This window comes from Sycon ciliatum, chromosome 2 (genome assembly GCF_964019385.1).
Source record: "Sycon ciliatum chromosome 2, ocSycCili1.1, whole genome shotgun sequence".
NCBI classification, from domain to species: Eukaryota; Metazoa; Porifera; class Calcarea; order Leucosolenida; family Sycettidae; genus Sycon; species Sycon ciliatum.
In genome coordinates, this window is record NC_088644.1 from 42,267,021 (window position 1) to 42,286,623 (window position 19,603).

General features: G+C 48.3%; 1 protein-coding gene across 3 annotated transcripts in view; it reads right to left on the reverse strand.

Annotated features, from left to right (window-relative positions):
* Positions 1–3,770: 3,770 nt before the first annotated feature.
* Positions 3,771–19,603, reverse strand: part of LOC135810164 (pneumococcal serine-rich repeat protein-like) — a 22,566-nt gene continuing 6,733 nt past the window's right edge. For 2 of the 3 annotated variants that reach the window (XM_065323633.1, XM_065323632.1), the window contains exons 4-15: positions 18,271–18,362; positions 17,962–18,052; positions 17,398–17,464; positions 16,781–16,817; positions 11,981–12,020; positions 11,372–11,500; positions 10,530–10,573; positions 10,064–10,149; positions 6,858–6,923; positions 6,440–6,534; positions 5,206–5,285; positions 3,771–4,628 (exon numbers count right to left, since the gene is read on the reverse strand). In XM_065323633.1, the coding sequence (XP_065179705.1) occupies positions 4,512–4,628; positions 5,206–5,285; positions 6,440–6,534; positions 6,858–6,923; positions 10,064–10,149; positions 10,530–10,573; positions 11,372–11,500; positions 11,981–12,020; positions 16,781–16,817; positions 17,398–17,464; positions 17,962–18,052; positions 18,271–18,362 (944 nt within the window). In that variant the 3' untranslated portion in view covers positions 3,771–4,511. The remainder of the gene's footprint in view (positions 4,629–5,205; positions 5,286–6,439; positions 6,535–6,857; positions 6,924–10,063; positions 10,150–10,529; positions 10,574–11,371; positions 11,501–11,980; positions 12,021–16,780; positions 16,818–17,397; positions 17,465–17,961; positions 18,053–18,270; positions 18,363–19,603) is intronic. The other variant, XM_065323634.1, reaches the window with a different exon arrangement.

Genomic DNA, 19,603 nt, shown 5'->3' on the forward strand with positions numbered 1-19,603 from the left:
AACTTTGTGTACACACACGACCACCCACACGGCGTCTATGCTCATCGAAACACTGTGAACGCATCCAGTGAAGTACCTATGGCAGCAAATCAGTACACGAATGAAGACCCAGCTCCGGTGATGAACGGCTCAACGAACTCCATCTGGCGTTCCATGGACAAGGGTGTGACCTGGTCCAAGCTGAAAGACACAAACATTCCTCAAGATGCCAACATTGTTCGAATCGTTGTGAATCCCCTCGTGTCCAGTCATGTATTCGCCGCCACCACATACGGACTGTACAAGAGTATAGATCATGGTGATACGTGGACACTACTGCATGTAGATAATGACATTGTCAGGGACATGGACGTCAGGGTGGACAAGATCAACAAGAAGTTTGAGATTTATGTCTTAACCTTGACTATGTGGGAGGCAGATGGGGCTGGTGGAGTGGCCTCCAAGACCGGTGGTATATTCAAGAGTGTCGACGAGGGAGTCACCTGGCAGAGTCTAGTCGGCGATATGCACATCAATATGTCTTTGCTGGCAACTGATTATCAGGTCAAATGGTACTACTATCAGTTCCTGAGCATTTGGTTTAGCATCAGCATTGATGAAGCCATGAAAACATATCCGAACATACCCGAGCATTTCCTGGATGGCTTGGTACGAGTACGAGTGGACCCGAACAACGCATCGCGCATCTACGTGATGAACGACTACAAGTCCCAAGTGTCCACGATGCCCGTAGTGATGTGGTGCACACATAACGGCGGAGTACACTGGGACTCGTGCTGGCGTGGCGGCAAGATCTGGGAGAACACAACGGGAGAGTCAGTAGAATACTGGAAGTCACGTGGCAATCCCATGGGTGTTAACGTGCACTTGGCATACCTGGAAAAGATGTGGATCGAAAAGCAATCGGACTACTTTGTCAAGTCAGGTGACATCCTGGATTTCAACGCCGATGGAACATTTCTAATGGTGCAAGTAGCCAAAGTGGTTACAAACAGTACAGACAACGGACTATCATGGTATTCGTCCCAAGAACAAGAGACATCACCAAAAAGTGGACATTGGGTTGGAGCAGGGAATAGCAACACGCCATGCGAAGAACTCATGCAAGACAAACGCTTTCCGGAAACTCTCTTCATGTGCACCGGTGAAAACTGGCTGTGGTCAACGACGAACGATGGAGATCTAGTACGGAAGAATGCCCAGGCCGGCATGGCCAGGTTCATGCCTGCGGAAGCATCCACGTCTTCTGTGGCAATTGATCCACGCGACACAAAGACATTCTATACGCTACATTTCCGACAGTGGAGCGCGGGATGTCTGGTTCGTTCCGTAGATGATGGCGTCACGTGGGAACCGGTCTCGTGCCCGGTAAAATTTCCTGACATACATGATCCAACTATTGTACAGAATAGTTTGATGTTTGACCCGGATAACTCCAGTACCATTTACTTTTGCATTCCAGCTCTGCGAGTTGAGTATCACATCCCGCAGGCGAAAGGCTTTGACGACTTTGGTGTGTACGCAAGTACCGACGGCGGAAAGACTTTCGGCAGACGCAACAACGGTCTTCCTGGTAATCGCAATGTCAACAAAATCCTCTTCAATCCAAACAACAGCAGAGAGTTCTATGCTGCAGTGGCGTACCTAGATCAGCAGCACCCTGCCCATGACCCCACTGGAGGGCTGTACATGTCCACAAACAAAGGTTTGCAGTGGAGCAAAGTCGACATACCAGCAGGAATTGGAGGAGTGAATGACGTGGAGGTGGATGAAGATGGAAACCTGTACATTGCATGTGGCTACAGCTATAGTAATGTATCTGGCGGTGGTGTGTGGAGAAGAAGTGCTGGACACGACAGCAAGTGGGAGAAAATCTTCTACATGCCTTTTGTGATTGATGTGGAGATAGCAGCATGGGATACAACGACTCTTCTGGTCGCTAACAACCCATCGCATACCGTCAACTTCCTGAACCCGGGTGTGTACCTCTCACACGATGCTGGTGTGTCTTGGAAGAAGGTCAACAGATACGTATGGCAGCCGGGTCGACTTCGTGATTGCGCAATAGACCAAGTCAAGAGAGGCGTGTACTATTGCGCAACCTACGGCAGTGGATGGTTCAGAGGTCTGGAGAGCCCATAGGCACAACTGGTATTATGTTCCATCAGTTGCTTTCATCACTAATAGGAATAAATCTACGTGCATTTCCCTGGAATGATTTTGCCTAATTGCGTGAGCGTGAACCGCGAGTCGCAATGCGACCTCATTCTACCTTATTTGTAAGGAACCTCTGCATTGCCTTAGTGGACTGGTATTGGTGGTATTGGGTACTGTGTGCATAGAGGACTTACTCTACTGTCTTTCGCCTTATACAGGAATGATGATAAGTATCGCCAAGAGTTATGTACTCTTGGTATTGCAGAGCCAGATATTCCGACATCAAGTTCAACCACTGCCCCTCGCCGGCTTGGAACGCATCCAGCCATGCTGCTGCTTCTCGCCGCCGTTTCTGTGCAAGTGGAATGAATTTCTTTGTTACACTTGATTTCAAACAAAGCTTCGGCAAGATCTCTCTACCCTTGCACTAGCATCTTCTGTGTGTGTGTGTTGGGGGGGGGGAGGGGTAGAATGAGCTCTTGATTGCCTCTGGCCTGCAGGATAGCGCATAACTACAGCAAGTAATACCGTAATACGCCATGTCTTACGAACCCGAGTATCACCATCCATGCGGGGCTAGAATGATCATGGTTGCGAATTGACACTCATTACAACAAAACATCCCATGCATGGGTGCATATGCATGGGTCCACTCACTTCTCTGGTGATCAATTTGTGAATTAGTCGGTAGTTGTTTCTGCACCACCGGTGTACTTTAATTCAAAGTACACGAAGTTGTAAAGCATACCGGTACTCAATCTGCAAAACATAAATAGGAGAACGACATTTTAATCTGACTTGCTGGACTTACTTCAAGTTCAACGTTAACATCCACCCAGTATCTGATCATCTCTCCCTTGTCCGTCTGAAGATAGGCAAACTCACTGGTAATGTCACCTTGCACAGCTACCCGGCCAAGAAGTGGGTAGAGGTGAAGAGATGTCAAGCATGACATCTCTTCTGCTCTTATCGGCCCCTGGGGTTGTACAGTGTTTAAAGCATATTAGCGCTACAGGTCCGAGAAGGGAATGAGGAGAAACTACCAAAGCCCTCTGGTAGAGCCATGACTGTGGTCACTATGGAAACAAATTACTTTCCTGCACTCCATGCAACATTCAGCAGCACACACACACACCGACAAGCAAAGCAGCGACAAGTCACTGAATAACAACAATTACATCATCGTTCCACCACTCCATCAACTATGAAGTACAGTTATACCGATTATACAATAATAATCAACAGCAGCCTACTTCTGGGAGTAATTTAAAAAGAATCCACAAGCAAAGCAGCCAGCGAATCAGGGAGAGCACCAGCACCTATCATCAAGAGTACATAACCCCCAGAGTGTGCAACGCCGATCCAGCTCTGTGTAGGGTCTTGGTCGAGCGGAATCGGATCTTCTGATGTCATGCGTACACTTCACACCAGCGCAAGGCCGGTCTCGAGGCAGGGCACCATTGTTTTTGATCCAAGAGTACCCGCGACTCCCCGGGTTCCCCTCAGATGTGTACGGTATTATGACGCAAAGATCCGATTCCGCTCGACCAAGACCCTATGCAGAGCTGGATCAGGCGTTGCACACTCTGGGGGGTTATGTACTCTTGCTATCATGGAGCGTGCTTCCAGCTTCAAACTTAGCGGCGGAGTATAGCAGCAGCACTACAACTTAATATAAGACGGAAAGAAAAGAGGACGACGGGGTGAGGGAGGCGGATGAAGAACAGAACACACCAGACACCATGATGTGTGTATGCGTGCGTGTATTTCGTGAGAGAAAAAGTAGACTTTGGTAGATGCAGATACAGACAGGAGCAGCAGGCAAGCGTCCGGGTACATGTTACACATTGGGGGATAAAACAACAATGAAGCACTTCAGTATTACATCGTCATTGAGCTAATCATCAGTGGTACTGGTACGACGGGTTACTACTCAATAGAGCTGCTACCTGTACTAAGGAGCACTGCCACAGGATGAAGTATTTCCAAAAAGCAATCAATGTGCCCGCATGCACGCGCACAGACACACGTGCACACACACACACGCACGCACACACATACACACGGATACGGAATAAAGCGATGAGCACCCTGGCATGATGATAATTATAATCCACTCTACTTCAAGCAGAATTGTGTCTAATTCAAGCAGAGGTAAATGAACAGAACAAAATGGAAAGCAAAGGAAAAGCAAATCAAGCACACGCAACAGGAAAACCGCTTCGAGTTCTGGAGATAATGCAGTGCCCGTACAATCAACAAACAAGACATAGACTCCGGTCAATAGAAACGAAGATACACACAACGTTGCCAACAGAATATGACGTACAATGTAACCTTGACAACACTCAGTGTCAGCGTCGATTCTGGGGACCGCCATTGAAATTCATCAAACTCTGAGGGGCTCCACTGTTCTCAACCGATAGGCCGATGGCTGACAAATTAGGAGAGTGACGTAGTGTCTCTGATGCCTGTAGCACACAGAAACACATAAACAAACACATAATAACAATGTGTATAAAGTGGTTGCACATCTATCACATGACCGTAAGGGGCAGCCATGTTGGTTCCAACTCCACTCAACCCCTGCATCTATGGGTCACATGATGTCGGCCATGTTGGTTCCACTGTCCACATGCCATGATCACTCTCGGCAAAAGTTTAGTAACATGACAAACTGATGTGAAGCCACTTGATACAGTCATGTCTCGTCGCTCCGGGGACATGAGAACACATGCAACCAATCATTGCAAGTGAGTGTACATGCTGCACTCAGTCACTGGGTATGGAGCAGAGACACATCACACTGCACTGTGTGTAGCCCATACACCGTCCACGGTATATCTCCCAGTGCTGCCAAGCACACTTCTCACACTTCACACACACACACACACACACACACACACACACACACACACACACACACGCACACAAACACACACTTGTACACACACACTTGTACACACACACTTGTACACACACACTTGTACACACACACACACACACACGCACACCCAGGAAAGATGTGCATGATGAAAATGGTCTTACGCGAATGAATGCGCCGCGGATAAGTTTCATGTTTTGTTTCTGGTTCACAGCTCTTGAAACATTGCCGCCATCCAGAGGATCTATGCATATAGAAACAACACACATGCAAGCCCACACATACACACACATGCAAACCCACACAGCCACACACATGCACGCCCACACAGCCACACACACGCAAACCAACACAGCCACACATATGCAAACCAACACAGCCACACACATGCAAGCCCACACAGCCACACACATGCAAGCCACCACACATACAGGGAAAACAAACGGGTTGAAATATCATACTGGCAGTCTGGTGACCATTCGAGATCCTTCTCGTCGTGTACTTCAGTGATATTAGAACATTGAAAGACAACCATTCTGCCACACATTGAGCACGGGGGGGGGGGGGGGGGGGAGAGAGAAACACAAGCCAAGGCATGTTTGCAAGCTCAGTAAGGGAAGCAGCAGGTCCAGAAGGTCACGCAATGGATACCGCAACCTGAAGCCACATTCCACAATTACATGTGCGTCAGAATGTCAGCAGCACGGGCAAACTGAATGGCCGCAAGCTCTTTCGAACAACACGCCAATTTGACCACAGCCCCTGAACCACACCAATGGATCAGAGTAGTTCATCGTTTATGCCTAAGGGCCGGGTTCCACTGCGGCTCCGCTGCTCCGCGGCACTTGGCTGCATGCAGCGGAGCAGCGCGGTTCCACTGACACTCGCCATTCGCGGTACCGCGGTCGTGCTCCACACTTTTTGATGACGTTTCACCTGCCTGCGCGCGCGCGAAATCAAAAAAATCCTCGTGTTCTGGCCTGCGCAACGAATTTAAATTTGAATTTTAAAATTCTGGCGTACAAAACAATGCAAAGTACGGGAAACAGGTCGAGCCGCGACCGCGACTCGCAGTTTTTGGTGAAGAATCGTAGCAAAAGCTCGCGGTGAGCCGCGGACTCGCTGCTCCAGCTCGAGCCGCGGTCACTATGGTAATGATGACGTTTCAAGCCGCGAAAGACGAGCAGCGGAGCCGCAGTGGAACCCAGCCCTAAGAACGGCGAACATAACGTTAGACTAAGGATAGACCCATGGGCTCATACAGGCAATTCTACAGTGGTCTGGAGAGAGAAACAATTTCCCCCGGAAAGGCCCACAGTACAAGTAGGAACTCAAGAGCTGTAAAGGCTAAGGAGCCAGGAAACTCTGAATGCATTTGACCATGATCGGGTTGCTCACCTTCAATACATATGAGAGATCCCGTGTCAAAACGAGAGCCCTCTTCACGTGAAAGGTCTTTCGCTTGCTTTACGGACATGTAGTTTCTGCGGAAGCTGGTTCAGGCAGAACAATGGTACAACGACAATTAGTCAAAGCAGAGAGACAGAGATAGATGGAACGATCGGCACAACAGATAAATAGAATACATGAGGGGGGAGGGGGGAAGGGAGGGAGGGAGGGAAAGAGATAGGGAGAGAGAGAGAGAGAGAGAGAGAGAGAGAGAGAGAGAGAGAGAGAGAGAGAGAGAGAGAGAGAGAGAGAGAGAGAGACGCCCACTCACACCCACACCCACTCACCCACACATAATTTCGAAAAGATTGGGAACTGCAGAAAAGTCATCAGCAGAGTATTGGCTGGACAGTGGACATTGACTTACTTGTAATCCGACATGAAGAAGAAGAATCCACGTAAAAGGTCTCCGAGAGATTGGCGATTGGCGCTCCTGGGTACACACAAACATCGACACAAACAATTTAGGTTAGTGTCCTTGCAAGGTATGTACCAGTCACAAAACAGTGAGTCAGTCAAACATGCACGCAGAAACACACAACGTTCAAACTAAGCAAACAATTTGAAATAATTGTTGATGAATGAGCTTTTTAGAAGCCAGCGGTGTGGTCGACTCAAAAATAAGGACCACAACCAAGGAATTGCAACTTTGCGTGACAATGGTGAGCGTGCTGCAACATAATTTTATCAGTCTCCCAACCCCTGCCAGAGAACCGTATCAGTCTCCCAACCCCTGCCAGAGAACCGTATCAGTCTCCAAACCCCCGCCAGAGAACCGTATCAGTCTCCCAACCCCTGCCAGAGAACCGTATCAGTCTCCCAATCCCTGCTAGCAAACATTATCAGTCTCCCAACCCCTGCTAGCAAACATTATCAGTCTCCCAACCCCTGCTAGCAAACACTATCAGTCTGGGTTTGGGGCCTGGGTTTGGGATGGCTAGACTTGAATTTTCTTCGCATGAATTTTGAATTTTCTTCACCGGTGTACCAATACTTGACTTTGTTCTGCACTGCACACGCACACATTGTCTGTGTTGACTTTGTTCTGCACTGCACACGCACACATTGTCTGTGTTGACTTTGTTCTGCACTGCACACGCACACATTGTCTGTGTTGACTTTGTTCTGCACTGCACACGCACACATTGTCTGTGTTGACTTTGTTCTGCACTGCACACGCACACATTGTCTGTGTTGACTTTGTTCTGCACTGCACACGCACACATTGTCTGTGTTGACTTTGTTCTGCACTGCACACGCACACATTGTCTGTGTTGACTTTGTTCTGCACTGCACACGCACACATTGTCTGTGTTGACTTTGTTCTGCACTGCACACGCACACATTGTCTGTGTTGACTTTGTTCTGCACACGCACACGCACACATTGTCTGTGTTGACTTTGTTCTGCACTGCACACGCACACATTGTCTGTGCGAGTGTGACACTTTTACTCAAAGTCTGCAATCCGTACCCGTGGACTTTCGTATCGGCTGCTTCACGAAACACGCTGTTCTCAACAAATAGCCTTCAGTTCTTACCTGTGCGATGGTCCAAGTTTCCATTCCTTTTTCTCTTTGTGATCATACATGTAGTTTCTTTTCTTGAACTGTCGGCCACTGTCGCTAGTGAGAAGAGTCGGTAGCGTTGTCTTTTCTTCAGCTGGGATATGCTTTGCTTTCGCGCACTTCATTCGTGACCAGAGAGGTTCCGCACTACGTAAAGTTGAGCAACTTTACGTTAGTGGGTGGGAAAAACCCGTGAATTCGCGAGTTTGCACTCCACTTACGGAAAGTTGTTTACGTAGAGTACGAAGTTAGGGCTCTGATAACGGAGGTGCTCCTTGAATGGGTTGGGGGATAAGTTTATGACTCTCTTCCGCATCTCTCTCTCTCTCTTCCATTCTGGCTTTTGAAAGAAAAAGTGCAGTGTTGAGCATATGGTGACATGATCGATATCGATAGTTCAAATTGGTCACAACCACTCTCAGTTTACTTTCACTTCCTCCAAGCTTTGTGCTAGTTTTTTTTAGCCTTATCCTCGTGTGATTCACCTGTTTCATCTTCGCCTGTCTCATCGAGTGGCAAGTCCACTCAATTTCACTTTGGGGTTGCAGACGACTGCGCTGTGCTCAGGCAAATCAGTGGTTATTCAAAACCGTTTTCGTTGGCTCCAAAGCCTGGATGGAAATTTCAGTAGCCCTGCCAGCCGTCAAGCCGCAAACTATCAGGGAGAGGGTGATACACCTGGTTGAGCTTCACTCTGCTGGCGTGCTGGAGCTGACGACGCTGCTGCAAAATGTACCTGTGCTGGCACTAACCAGCGGCGCTTGGACGTCTCGGGCAACCCAGTCTTTCGTCACGTACATGGCTCACTGTGTCAGTGCCGACTGGACGTTGGAGAATTACGTTCTCTCCACAACCCTGGTCAGTGGCTCTCCCACTGCTGTTAGAATTGCTGAGCACGCTGTGGAAAAGTGCTCAACTGGATACCAATTGCCCAAGCACAAGGTGTCCACGCTGGTGCATGATGAAGCAGCAAACATGATGGCTGCCTGGTGGGTCACTTCCACCATAGTAGCAAAGCGACTGAAGCGTCGCTGCGGGAGCAAGGCGGCAATGGATTGCGGCTAGTCCAGGACTGTCCGACACGTTGGAATAGTTCGTACTATACGCTGAGTTCGGCTGCTCAAGTTGAAAGTCAACGTGATTGCTGTGTTGGACAGGAGTGAGAAGAGGGATATTTGGCAGCTTGTGCCCCACAACCACCACTGGGAGGTTGCCAAGGAGATTGTGACCAGGCAACTGATGTTCTTGGTGGCGCTAAGTATGTAACCGCTAGTCCGCTTTTGCCTCTTGTGAACAAAATGGAGAACAGGTGTGGGCCACGCCAGGCCGAAGACGAATCACGTGTAGCTTGCAAGTTCAGTAGTCTTGTTCATGTCCAAGAAACATCACGGAGGACGTTTTGAAACTCAGCCATAGGTACTGGACTAGAGTATTTGCATGTTGATGTTTTACTTCAGCAGTGCCCTTCCTCGTTGTGTAAAGTTTCAATTGAAATATTTCCAGCAATTCAGGAAATCTCTGGCATCTGGACTTCAGGATCCTGGCCTCTGCAATAGATCCGCGATTCCGTGCATTGTCATTCCTCCCCGAGTTCGAACGTGATGATGTAAAGAGGCACCTGTTGAAAGCAAACTTTCTTTGACTTAGTTTTCAACCTTGTGAAGACTGATGCTTCAGCTCATCGTTTTCCTTTGTTGCAGTAGCTTTCCAGGAAGCCAAAGACCTTGAAATTCGGAGAATGGTTTGCCCGAGTTAGAGACTTTTACGTGTGGTGTGTTTTCAGTAAAAATGACCCATTTTCGCTGGTCCTTAGAGCCCCGGCAGCAGCAGAACACCGCGACAGTCAAAGGATTGATCGTTTCACCCCTACTCCAAACCCTTGCTAGGAACACTATCAGCCTCTAAACCCTTGCTAGTAAACCCTATCAGTTTCCCAATCCCGGCCAGTGAACCTTGGACAACTCATGACGAAGTGGTCAGCATCTGAAGACAGTGACGCGACTTACGGCTTGAATTCAAACAACTGCGTGCAATCTTTCACCGTTAGCTGATTCACATCCGACAGCGGGCCAAACAGCTTGTCGCACACTTTCTGCATCCACACAACACATAGAAACAGCACGGTGCATAAATAGTATATACAGGCAACAAACAAGAAAAGAGAAAGAAAAAAACAAAGACGAAGAATGGACAAGAAGGAAGTCACCGCTGTGAAAAACATCAGCACTGGTTACAAGGTTATCTAGTTGTGTGAAGAGCAGGAAAGAGAGTGCTGCTGCTTGGGCAGCCGGGTCTGGGTTGGGCTATGCTTGCTACATGGAGCTATAGGGTAGCTACAATAGTCCAGTACAACTGAACATCATGTGTACCATGTGTAGCTTAGTAGCAATAAGAATGGTAGCACGAGTGTCAAATGATGTGAAGACTCCAATGCAGCAGCATCATATTATTGTGATAGTACTAGTGTCCTACCGGGAAGTCTCTGTGGATGCACGGGACGACGGGAGGCTTGCATGCTGTGCATACAAACGAACAGGCGAGCGCGCGCACACGCACGCACGCACGCGCGCACACACACACACACACACACACACACACACACATGGTTAACGCAGCACAAATGGAACAAAAAAAGACAAAAGCCCCGAATTGCATTCAAATGCACAAGGTTGATCTAAGAAGTGATGACCACCACTGCCGTGTTGACAGCAGATCACCCAGTACTCACACCAAGAAAGTAGCAAAGGAGCAGCAAACACCTAACACACAAGCCCAACGCCGCGTCCAATCACGATGCTCAGATACCAGCAGAGGAATATGTGACACCAGAGCCAGCACGTGGTAAAGCACGCAGAGCTCAGCAGGGCCCACAGCCACAGACGCAAGAAGAACGACGTTCTGCTAGAAATGCCCCGGCCAGCCGCTAGGGGCCCGTGGATCATCGTCACGACCGGCCTCCTGACAATGTTGGCCCCCACAGACAACGACAAGAACAACACCCCTCGCCACCACGCAAACACGCCGGCGTCACCTAGACAGCCTACAGAATATAGAATGGAATGAAAATATTTCTCTTTCTTGTAGACGACCTTGGATCCCTAGCCTGGTACAGTAAAACCTGTCAAGGCGACCACTCGGAGAAGGCGACCACCTGTCCTGGACGACCACAGGAACCAGGACCAAGGGATGCTATTTCCAGTCAAATGACCCTGGATAAGGAGACCACCTGTTAACTGAGACCACATTTCGCAGGTCCCTTCAGCAATCGGCTTAGCCAGGTTTTACTGTACTTGCTGCTGGTGTGTAGTACATACCTTGCAGGTACCGGACTAACATCATAATTAACGCATAGCTGGAGAGTGTGCCATCCGCCGCATTGTTGATGTTGTGTTTCTTAGCCCACTGCTTCAGCAATACGCCGAGGATAGACACACGGGGGTCAGCTGTATCGGACACACAAAACACAATGATGAGTAAGTGATCTACTGGACGTACACACACACATGCATGCAGCCACACATGCACGCACAAAACACCCACAAAAGCACGGATATGCATGCACGCACACACATAGAGGTCTTACAAGATCGGGGCAACAAGCTCCCATTTGCGGCTCCGACAAAGCAGCCATTTCACCTCACCGCCCATCGGAACATCTTATCAATTGCCCCCCTCCCCAACACACACACACACACACACACACACACACACACACACACACACACACACACATACACACATGCAAGTATGCACAGATGCAAAGACACATCCGCCCACATGCACGCCCACTCGCACACACGTAAGCGGGCGCACATGCGCACGCGCACACACGCACACACACACACACACACACACGCACACACACACATACACCGTAAATGCACAGATTGGCCAGTCACAGAAGACAAACAACACCAACTCACCTGCGGCATATACGCGTAACAGATGCGTATTCTGAATGCCCTGCAAGACAAAGTGTGAAGCAAAACAAAACAGCACAAGCAGCATGAGTGGACGGCTGCAACGTACACCAAGCAACTGCCATCTTGCACTATAATTATCATGTCTTTCTCAAAATAGTCGCTAAGGGAACGGCCCGCTCACACTGCGGCCGAGTTGCACTTGACCCAAACTCCACGGCTACGTTTCAAACCGTGACTGTGACCTCCGGAGGGGAGTGGCACGACTTGGCGGCAACATGACCGTAGACATGACGTGTATTATGTGTACAACCTGGCCTGAAGTAAGTTTGATTTCTCAAATTCTGGGCGTGTTGGTTCCTGCAACTGGGACATTGTCGAAGCAAGAGAGTAAAAGATAACAAGCACAACCGGGGTACTCAAACTCATGAGTACTACTCGTGTCAACGTTCTAGATAAAAGGAAAGAGATAAAAAAAGACGAAAAGCAGGGAGTCGTCAACGCGTCTTTTTTTTTGTAAGTATACCGTATTTCCCAGAATATAAGTCGCATGTTTTTTTCTTCCTATTAAAACCTCAAGTGCAAAGAAGGGGATGCGACTTAAAATCGAGTGTGACAACCCATATACGCGAACATATGGAAACAAGATGGCTCAGACCTGAAAGTGGGGGCGCGACTTAAAAGTGAGTGCGATTTATAATCGGGGAAATACGGTACAAAAGCACAATGCACGTCAATTTGTTATGGACTCAAGATGAAAAATATAGCCAGAGCCATTCGTGGTTTATTTCTGTTCTATCGGAGTCTCTAGGTCTTGTACTCGGTTGAGAACTATGAGATGGCATGATTTTGTGCGGCGTCGTCACCAGGCTCAATTTCTAGTTTCTACCATCGACGCATCCAGGACGACGAAAATGTGGAGGAGACGATCTGAATCCTCCAAATTTGGGATGTCCTGCTTTGTGAAAAACTCGAAAGTGAAGACAACTGCAGCCAGGGTACTAATGTACTCTTGTTTTCTTTTCTTTTTGTAACGTGGAAAATGTGGGCACAAGTTATCCGATCGAGTCAACCAACTAAACCGGATTTTGAACAGTCAGACGTGTACAATCTAGCACAAAACTGACAAGGAGTACTGAGACATTCCACGGCATGAAAGTCAGCTTGAGCATAACTTGTGCCTACATTTTTCCACGTTACAAGTTTTCCTTGGCTCACCATCTGAGTTATTTTTACGATGACAGCACGTTACAAGGCGGAAGACACATTGTATGGAAAACAGTGTTCCTGACTGCAACCAGAAACCGGTTGGTAGAGTCTCGGTCATGCGGCCATTCGAACCGTACGTGTTTTCCAATTCCATACAGTGTGCCCGCCGCCTCGTAACATACTGTCATCGTCCTACATGTTAACCTATCAAGCAAGGCATGCATATAACACTATTTCGTCTCAGTGTTGCCTGGAATAAGCTGCCAGAAGAAATCCGCTGTCTGACATCCGCTAGCCGATTCAGTGTTGCTGTGCGTAGACACTGCCTGCACCACAAGTATTCTGTACGAGGTCTACCGAATTCTTGCAAGTAGCTTCTGCTTGCAAGCCAGATATGAAAGAAAGAAAAAAATCATCAGTCACACCACCGGGACTCGAACCAGGGACCTTGCTATTTTCGGAGAGAAAAGAGCAGTAGGTGGCATGTGGCCTCTAATTTCCTAAAAACTTTGAAATTCTCCGTGAAGTCCAAATTTGAAATAGCTTCTGCTGTTCCTGCTTTGTATTATTTTTATTTTCCACCTTGTCATGTCCCTTCCTCCCTCTCTGATAACAGCCACCTTCACTTCCGTTCCCCAGGTGACTACCGTTGATAGGCATCCATTTGCCTCCGGAGAATCCTTGAAAATACCGGTATATATCTAATCAATATTGTACTCTTGAACTACACCTACCACAGTAATGGAAAGAGATCACGTCATGACAAGAAAGGATGGATACGGCACAAAACACACCAATTCTGCACTCAAAAGGAGGAATAAAGCCAAAACGAATGGCCATTCGTCGTTTCTTCCTGTGACTGTTCTTTCATAGTCTATAGTGTTTGTTCTCCGGTATCAGATGGACCTGTTTACTGCTCTAATTATGCTATTCAAAAGAAGGAAGGCATCGAGATGACCATCTGTTCAATTTAGAATCCTGTGTGAGCAAGAGTTGCAGCACCAGTTCTTGAGTGCACCGAGGCGTAGGCTATCCTGCTCCCTGCACCCGACCCCAGTCAGCCAGCAGCAGCAAGGTTTCTGGGAGAGGAACTGCCTGGGAAAGTGACTCAAACAAGCCAAGGAGTATGCCCGGCGTTCCCAGTGTTGCTCATAGCGAGGAATACTTAGACAAGAAATACGTCGAGTCATTTCGAGTTGACTACCGCCTTTTCAACTGGCTGCTGGTCCTGCTTATCAAGCCCCTTTCATTCCAGGACATTCACCTGCGACTGAGCATCTGCCCAGGAAAGCGTCTGGCTGTCCTTTTGCACTGGCTGGGGCATGGTTGTGCCCAGAGGCAGCTTGCGTCTACGTACCGTCTTGGCACATCGACGGTACACCTCATCATCCACCAGGGATTCGAAGCCATGAAGAACATTCTGCTACCAAAGGCAATTGTCTTCCCTCGTGGCGAGAACTTAGCGCAAACAATGGAGGAATTCCACTTGATGTCTGGCCTCCATTGCTGTGCCGGTGCACTAGATGGCACTTTCACGCGCATCAGGAAACCACGTGAATGAGGCGATCACTACTGGTGCTACAAGCAGTCTCCGGCGATCATTGTGCTGGCAGTGGTGAATGCCCGGGGCCATTTCATGTTTGTCGGCGCTGGCAGGGCGGGCTCACTTGGAGATGCTTTCACCTGGAATAACTGCGCACTGAAAACAAAAATTGAGTCGCGGCAGCTCCTCCATGAGCAGGTGAAAGAAATCAACGATGTCTGTGTCCAGCCATACCTGGTAGCTGACTGTGCATTAGCTTTGTCACAAACGCTGGTGAAGGGATATCATCCGTATTCACCAGTCCCAGGGAATGTACCCTTCAACAATGCTATCGCTTCTGCTTGCAAAGTGGTGGAGCAAGCTTATGGTGGAGCCAAGCAGCGGTTCAATGTGTTGGTTACGGCAAATGTCAATGATCCTTCCTTTGCCGCTGATGTTGCCTTAGTCTGTTGTGCGCTGCACGATGTCTGTGCACGTTTGACAGACCCAAGAGAGGCCACGTGCCTACCCGACAAGACAAGGAACACGACCTTCCTTGGTCCAGCTCTGGGTCCCGTAGGTAAGGTTCCTGATATTATGGCAGCTCTTGCAGCTAATGTGTGACACGACTGATACCTGCTTGTCAGTGGATGAATGTGGTATCACATGCCTTGTCGCTCTCAGCCCTCTTCTGTCTTTCTCTCTATCACCCTTTGCCTGTCTCCTTGTATATCTCTTCTTTCCCATTGTCCTTACCTCTATACCAGCTCACTTTCACCCTATTAATATTTCTCTTTCTCTGTAATGGTCCCTCACCCGTCTCCCTCGCCCCTTTCACTTTCCCTCACCCCTCTCCTTCACCCCTCTCCTCTTCACCCCTCTCCTTCACCACTCTCCTTCACCACTCTCCTCTTCACCCGTCTAACTCACCCCTCTCCCTCTAGTGTGTTTGCATGGATCTGGCTGCTTTTGTGCCTTCTGCTCAAAAGATAGAGTACCATACGATCTCAAAGCGAAAAACAAAGTTTGTTAATAGAGAGGTTTTGCAAGACGAAAATTCAAACGAAGTTTCGCGACAGGCCTTGCGAAAATGTGTATGAATTTTCACACGAACTTTGTGTTCTGCACATTTGCGTAGTTTGCGTGCGCCAAGTGCACGTACGCCATGACCCAATCTCACGAAACTTCCTACGAAAGTTCATTTTGCGCTCCCTGCAAGTTTCGCGTCCAAAGTTGCGAAAGTTCATGCGAAGTTTCTCACTTCGTGACGTAGAGCGAAAGTTCGTACACATTTTCGTTTTGCAGAACCTCTCTATTGTTTTTCTTGATACATACCGTATGTCAGCGCCTTGAAAGCCATGGTCTTACATTCGAAACATCGCTGCTTTCCTAGATATTTTAGATGCAAAATGACTCACCCACTATGCCAAGCCATAAAAGTCAAAGTCCACACAGAAATTTCAATCTAAATCCATTTGTTCACCCTTCCTGCTGGGCTATAAGGGCCTGGTCAGACTGCGGCAAATTTTGGTTGCCTGACGAAAACAGAAAAGCGTCCAGAATTAGAATCGCGATCACACTACACATGTGGGGAGAATGAAAATTCAAACTTCATTTCGAGCGTCAAGTGGTAATCTCCACGAACGACGTCAAATTCCTTCACCTTGGGGATCACCAACACCTTCAGTGCAATCCTTGCAACCATCCTTATGAGTTTTGTTGTTGTCCGTGGCCAATCAGCTCCTCGATATCGAGATGAAAAAATAAGTGAATATCAGCGTCAATGGCGTACCAGCGTCAAACTCCTGTTGGAGCGGAAAAGCGTGGTCCGTTCTTGCTTTTTTTTGGAGTGTCAATTCCCGCTTTTGCCACTCTGGCGGCAAGTTACTATGGAGATTCGGATTATAATCCTAGGATTATTTCGATTTTGCCGCAGTCTGACCAGGAAAATCAGCAGCGGAAAATCAACGAGTCAACAACATGAAAACTATAGCTTTGAAGACCTTTGTGTAGAATGTCTGATGACAGGGAAACACTCCACCCGTAAGATAAACACATTACAGTCAACTTACAACATGGTTTCCTACGTTGAGATCTACTTCAAAACGCCTATACAAAATCCAAGCAAAAGAAACGCAGACAAAAACCACACCACAGAAAGGATTACCTTAACATAAAGGCACATAAGGTCAGGTACTCAGCGGAGTGTGACCTTTGCAATACGACAATCGGACTGGTTCTCTTCTATATGGGCGGGGGCTCTATTTCTGCAACTACTCACCCATTGTACAACACATGGCGGAATTTGTGTCGATCATACAGCAATGAATCAAGCAGCACTTCAGCACGTACATACAGCACATTGCACACACAGAAGCTGCTGCTCCTCAAAGAGAGGCTACAGTATACCGTTCAAGCAGAGGCTACAGTATACCGTTCAAGCAGAGGCTAAAATATACCGTTCAAGCAGAGGCTAAAATATACCGTTCAAGCAGAGGCCAAAATATACCGTTCAATCAGAGGCTACAGTATAGTGTTCGATCAGAGGCTACAGTATAGTGTTCGATCAGAGGCTACAGTATAGTGTTCAATCAGAGGCTGAAGTACACCACTCAAGCAGCAGGAAGGATGAGCACACCTATACCAAGCTCAACAATTCTACAACACATCTCCGTGCTTCGTCACTCACCCGTAGCTGTCATAGAAACGCAGAATGGGTACCCTTGCAGGAATAACCTCAAGATGAGTAAACCATTCTGAATGGGTATAGCAATCGGGTAGAACAACAACCAATCAGCACAATCATAGAAGGCACATCAGCGCACAGCAGCACACATGCACAAACACACATACACACACACACGCACGCACGCACGCGCACACACGCAAAACCCACCCACCCACCCACTTGGGTGGGTGTGCAAGTATATGCAGTGTCCACTACTCAAAGCATGCACTCATGAAGCTGAGTAATGTACAATGAACAGCCACACTTGCAAAGCCTGCCAAGGACCTGGCAAAAAAGTGACAGGAAACAAAACGAGATCCCAGGACAACAGAACCGACACAAAGAAATGGATAGGGGGCATATGTTTGTTTTGTTTGTTTTTAGGCGTATGTTCTTGATTGCAAGTATCACGCTATCAATATCAAAACAATGTGTCTATGGCAGGATTGGATTGAGTATCTCCCAAATACAGCAATGAACAGACCAGGGAAAACATAGGGCAAAAAACAACAACATTGAACTCACGGTTTCTCGCGAAAAGTTTCTGTACTTTCTTGAGTATGAGAAGAGCCTGACCTTTCATCTGCTTTGTCTTTGACCAGTCTCCCCGCTCCATCTATACAGCAGGAGCAGTGCCGCGTGAAAGCAGCAGACAAGTGCATGAACACTGTCAGAGTGCAGCCATGATGTACTGGCAGACAGGACATTATCTCTACACTGTATGCACTATACAAGTAAACCAATAGTGACAGCAGCAGTAGCAGGTCCAGGCACGCATGTAGTCCGTCATCAGTGCTAACAGACTTCGGCCAGCCGACTACTAGTAGACCTTACAGAATGGTTGCGCATCAGGAGGCAAAGGTCAACGTCGCTTGAAATCCTGTCAAAGCCATTCTGGGACGAGCCAACTAAGTGCAGACTAGCGCCTGCCAGGAAAACACAACACGAGCATGCATGCAAACAAGACAGGCAATGAGTAAGTTGACCTGCCTGGACAGCCTACTTCACACACCTATGTTACAAGAGCCATACTGAACACTGTATGTTAATCAAATACCGACTCAACCACTTCCAGTGTACACCCAGACAGCAACACACATTATCGCCCCCCCCCCCCCCCCCCCCCCCGAGACACACACATCATAGCACCATAGAATGGGGTTGCATTTTTGTTGTTTTTGCCATGTGATTAAGCAATCACGAGTGTTGCCTGCTGCTCCTCGTTGCTAGTCTTGAAGAAGAAGAAAAAAAATCACGCCCATCTGCTGCTGCTGGCTGGCTGCCAATATTGATGCTGTCCCTGCGTTCGCCACCTCCAACTGCTGAGGTGCCTCGTGCTGTGGCACTACCACACCTTGGTCCGCCCTGCGTTGATCCGGCATTGTACTCTCGTACTCTGCTCATGCTGCCGTACTCTCGCGTTGTGGCCTCGTGGGTACGTCTTACGCTATTTGCGCTTGCCACGTGCTTATGCGGCCCGCCTTACCTGGTGGGCTCTCGCGCCTTATTTCCCATATAAGCATGGTGGTGTCTGTTATTGTGGACCGGGCGGCATCCGGGGACTTCGCCTCTTCCATACGTGGTATGTTTGCTCCGCCACACCGCCTGTTCTATCTTGCGTACTCGGTTAGTACTGTACCTTGGCTGAGGCTTAGTACGCGCGCGCGCTGGAGTCCTTTCGTGCCATGAAAGGAACTGCTTCCTAATATAGAGATTAGGCGCCATGAGCCCTGCTTGTAGTAAACATTGCATTAGTAGCGCTGATACCTTTATGGAAATATGGGGTAGTCTCGCCCGCGCATATGGGCGTACTCGTACTGCGGCCTGGGCTTTCCCCAGTACGGCTGCCCGCCATTGCATGCCAGACACCCCCATTGTTGCGCGCCTAGCCACGCGCGTGGCTTTTGCCTGCTGCTCGGTTGTCAGCGATAACTACGGTTTGCCGTACGCTGCAAACCTACATTGTTGCTGAACACAACTGCATCACCACTGATACCCCATACAGCAATGTCCACCAACGCCAAGAGGAACCTGGCATCCATGCATACAGGTACATGAAAATCTACGCTGAAAAAGAGAGAAGGCAACGCTACTTCACCAACAAACACACATTGTGCAGCTCCGTCGATAGAAGCAAACATTTACATTTTTATTCCACTTTTCGAGT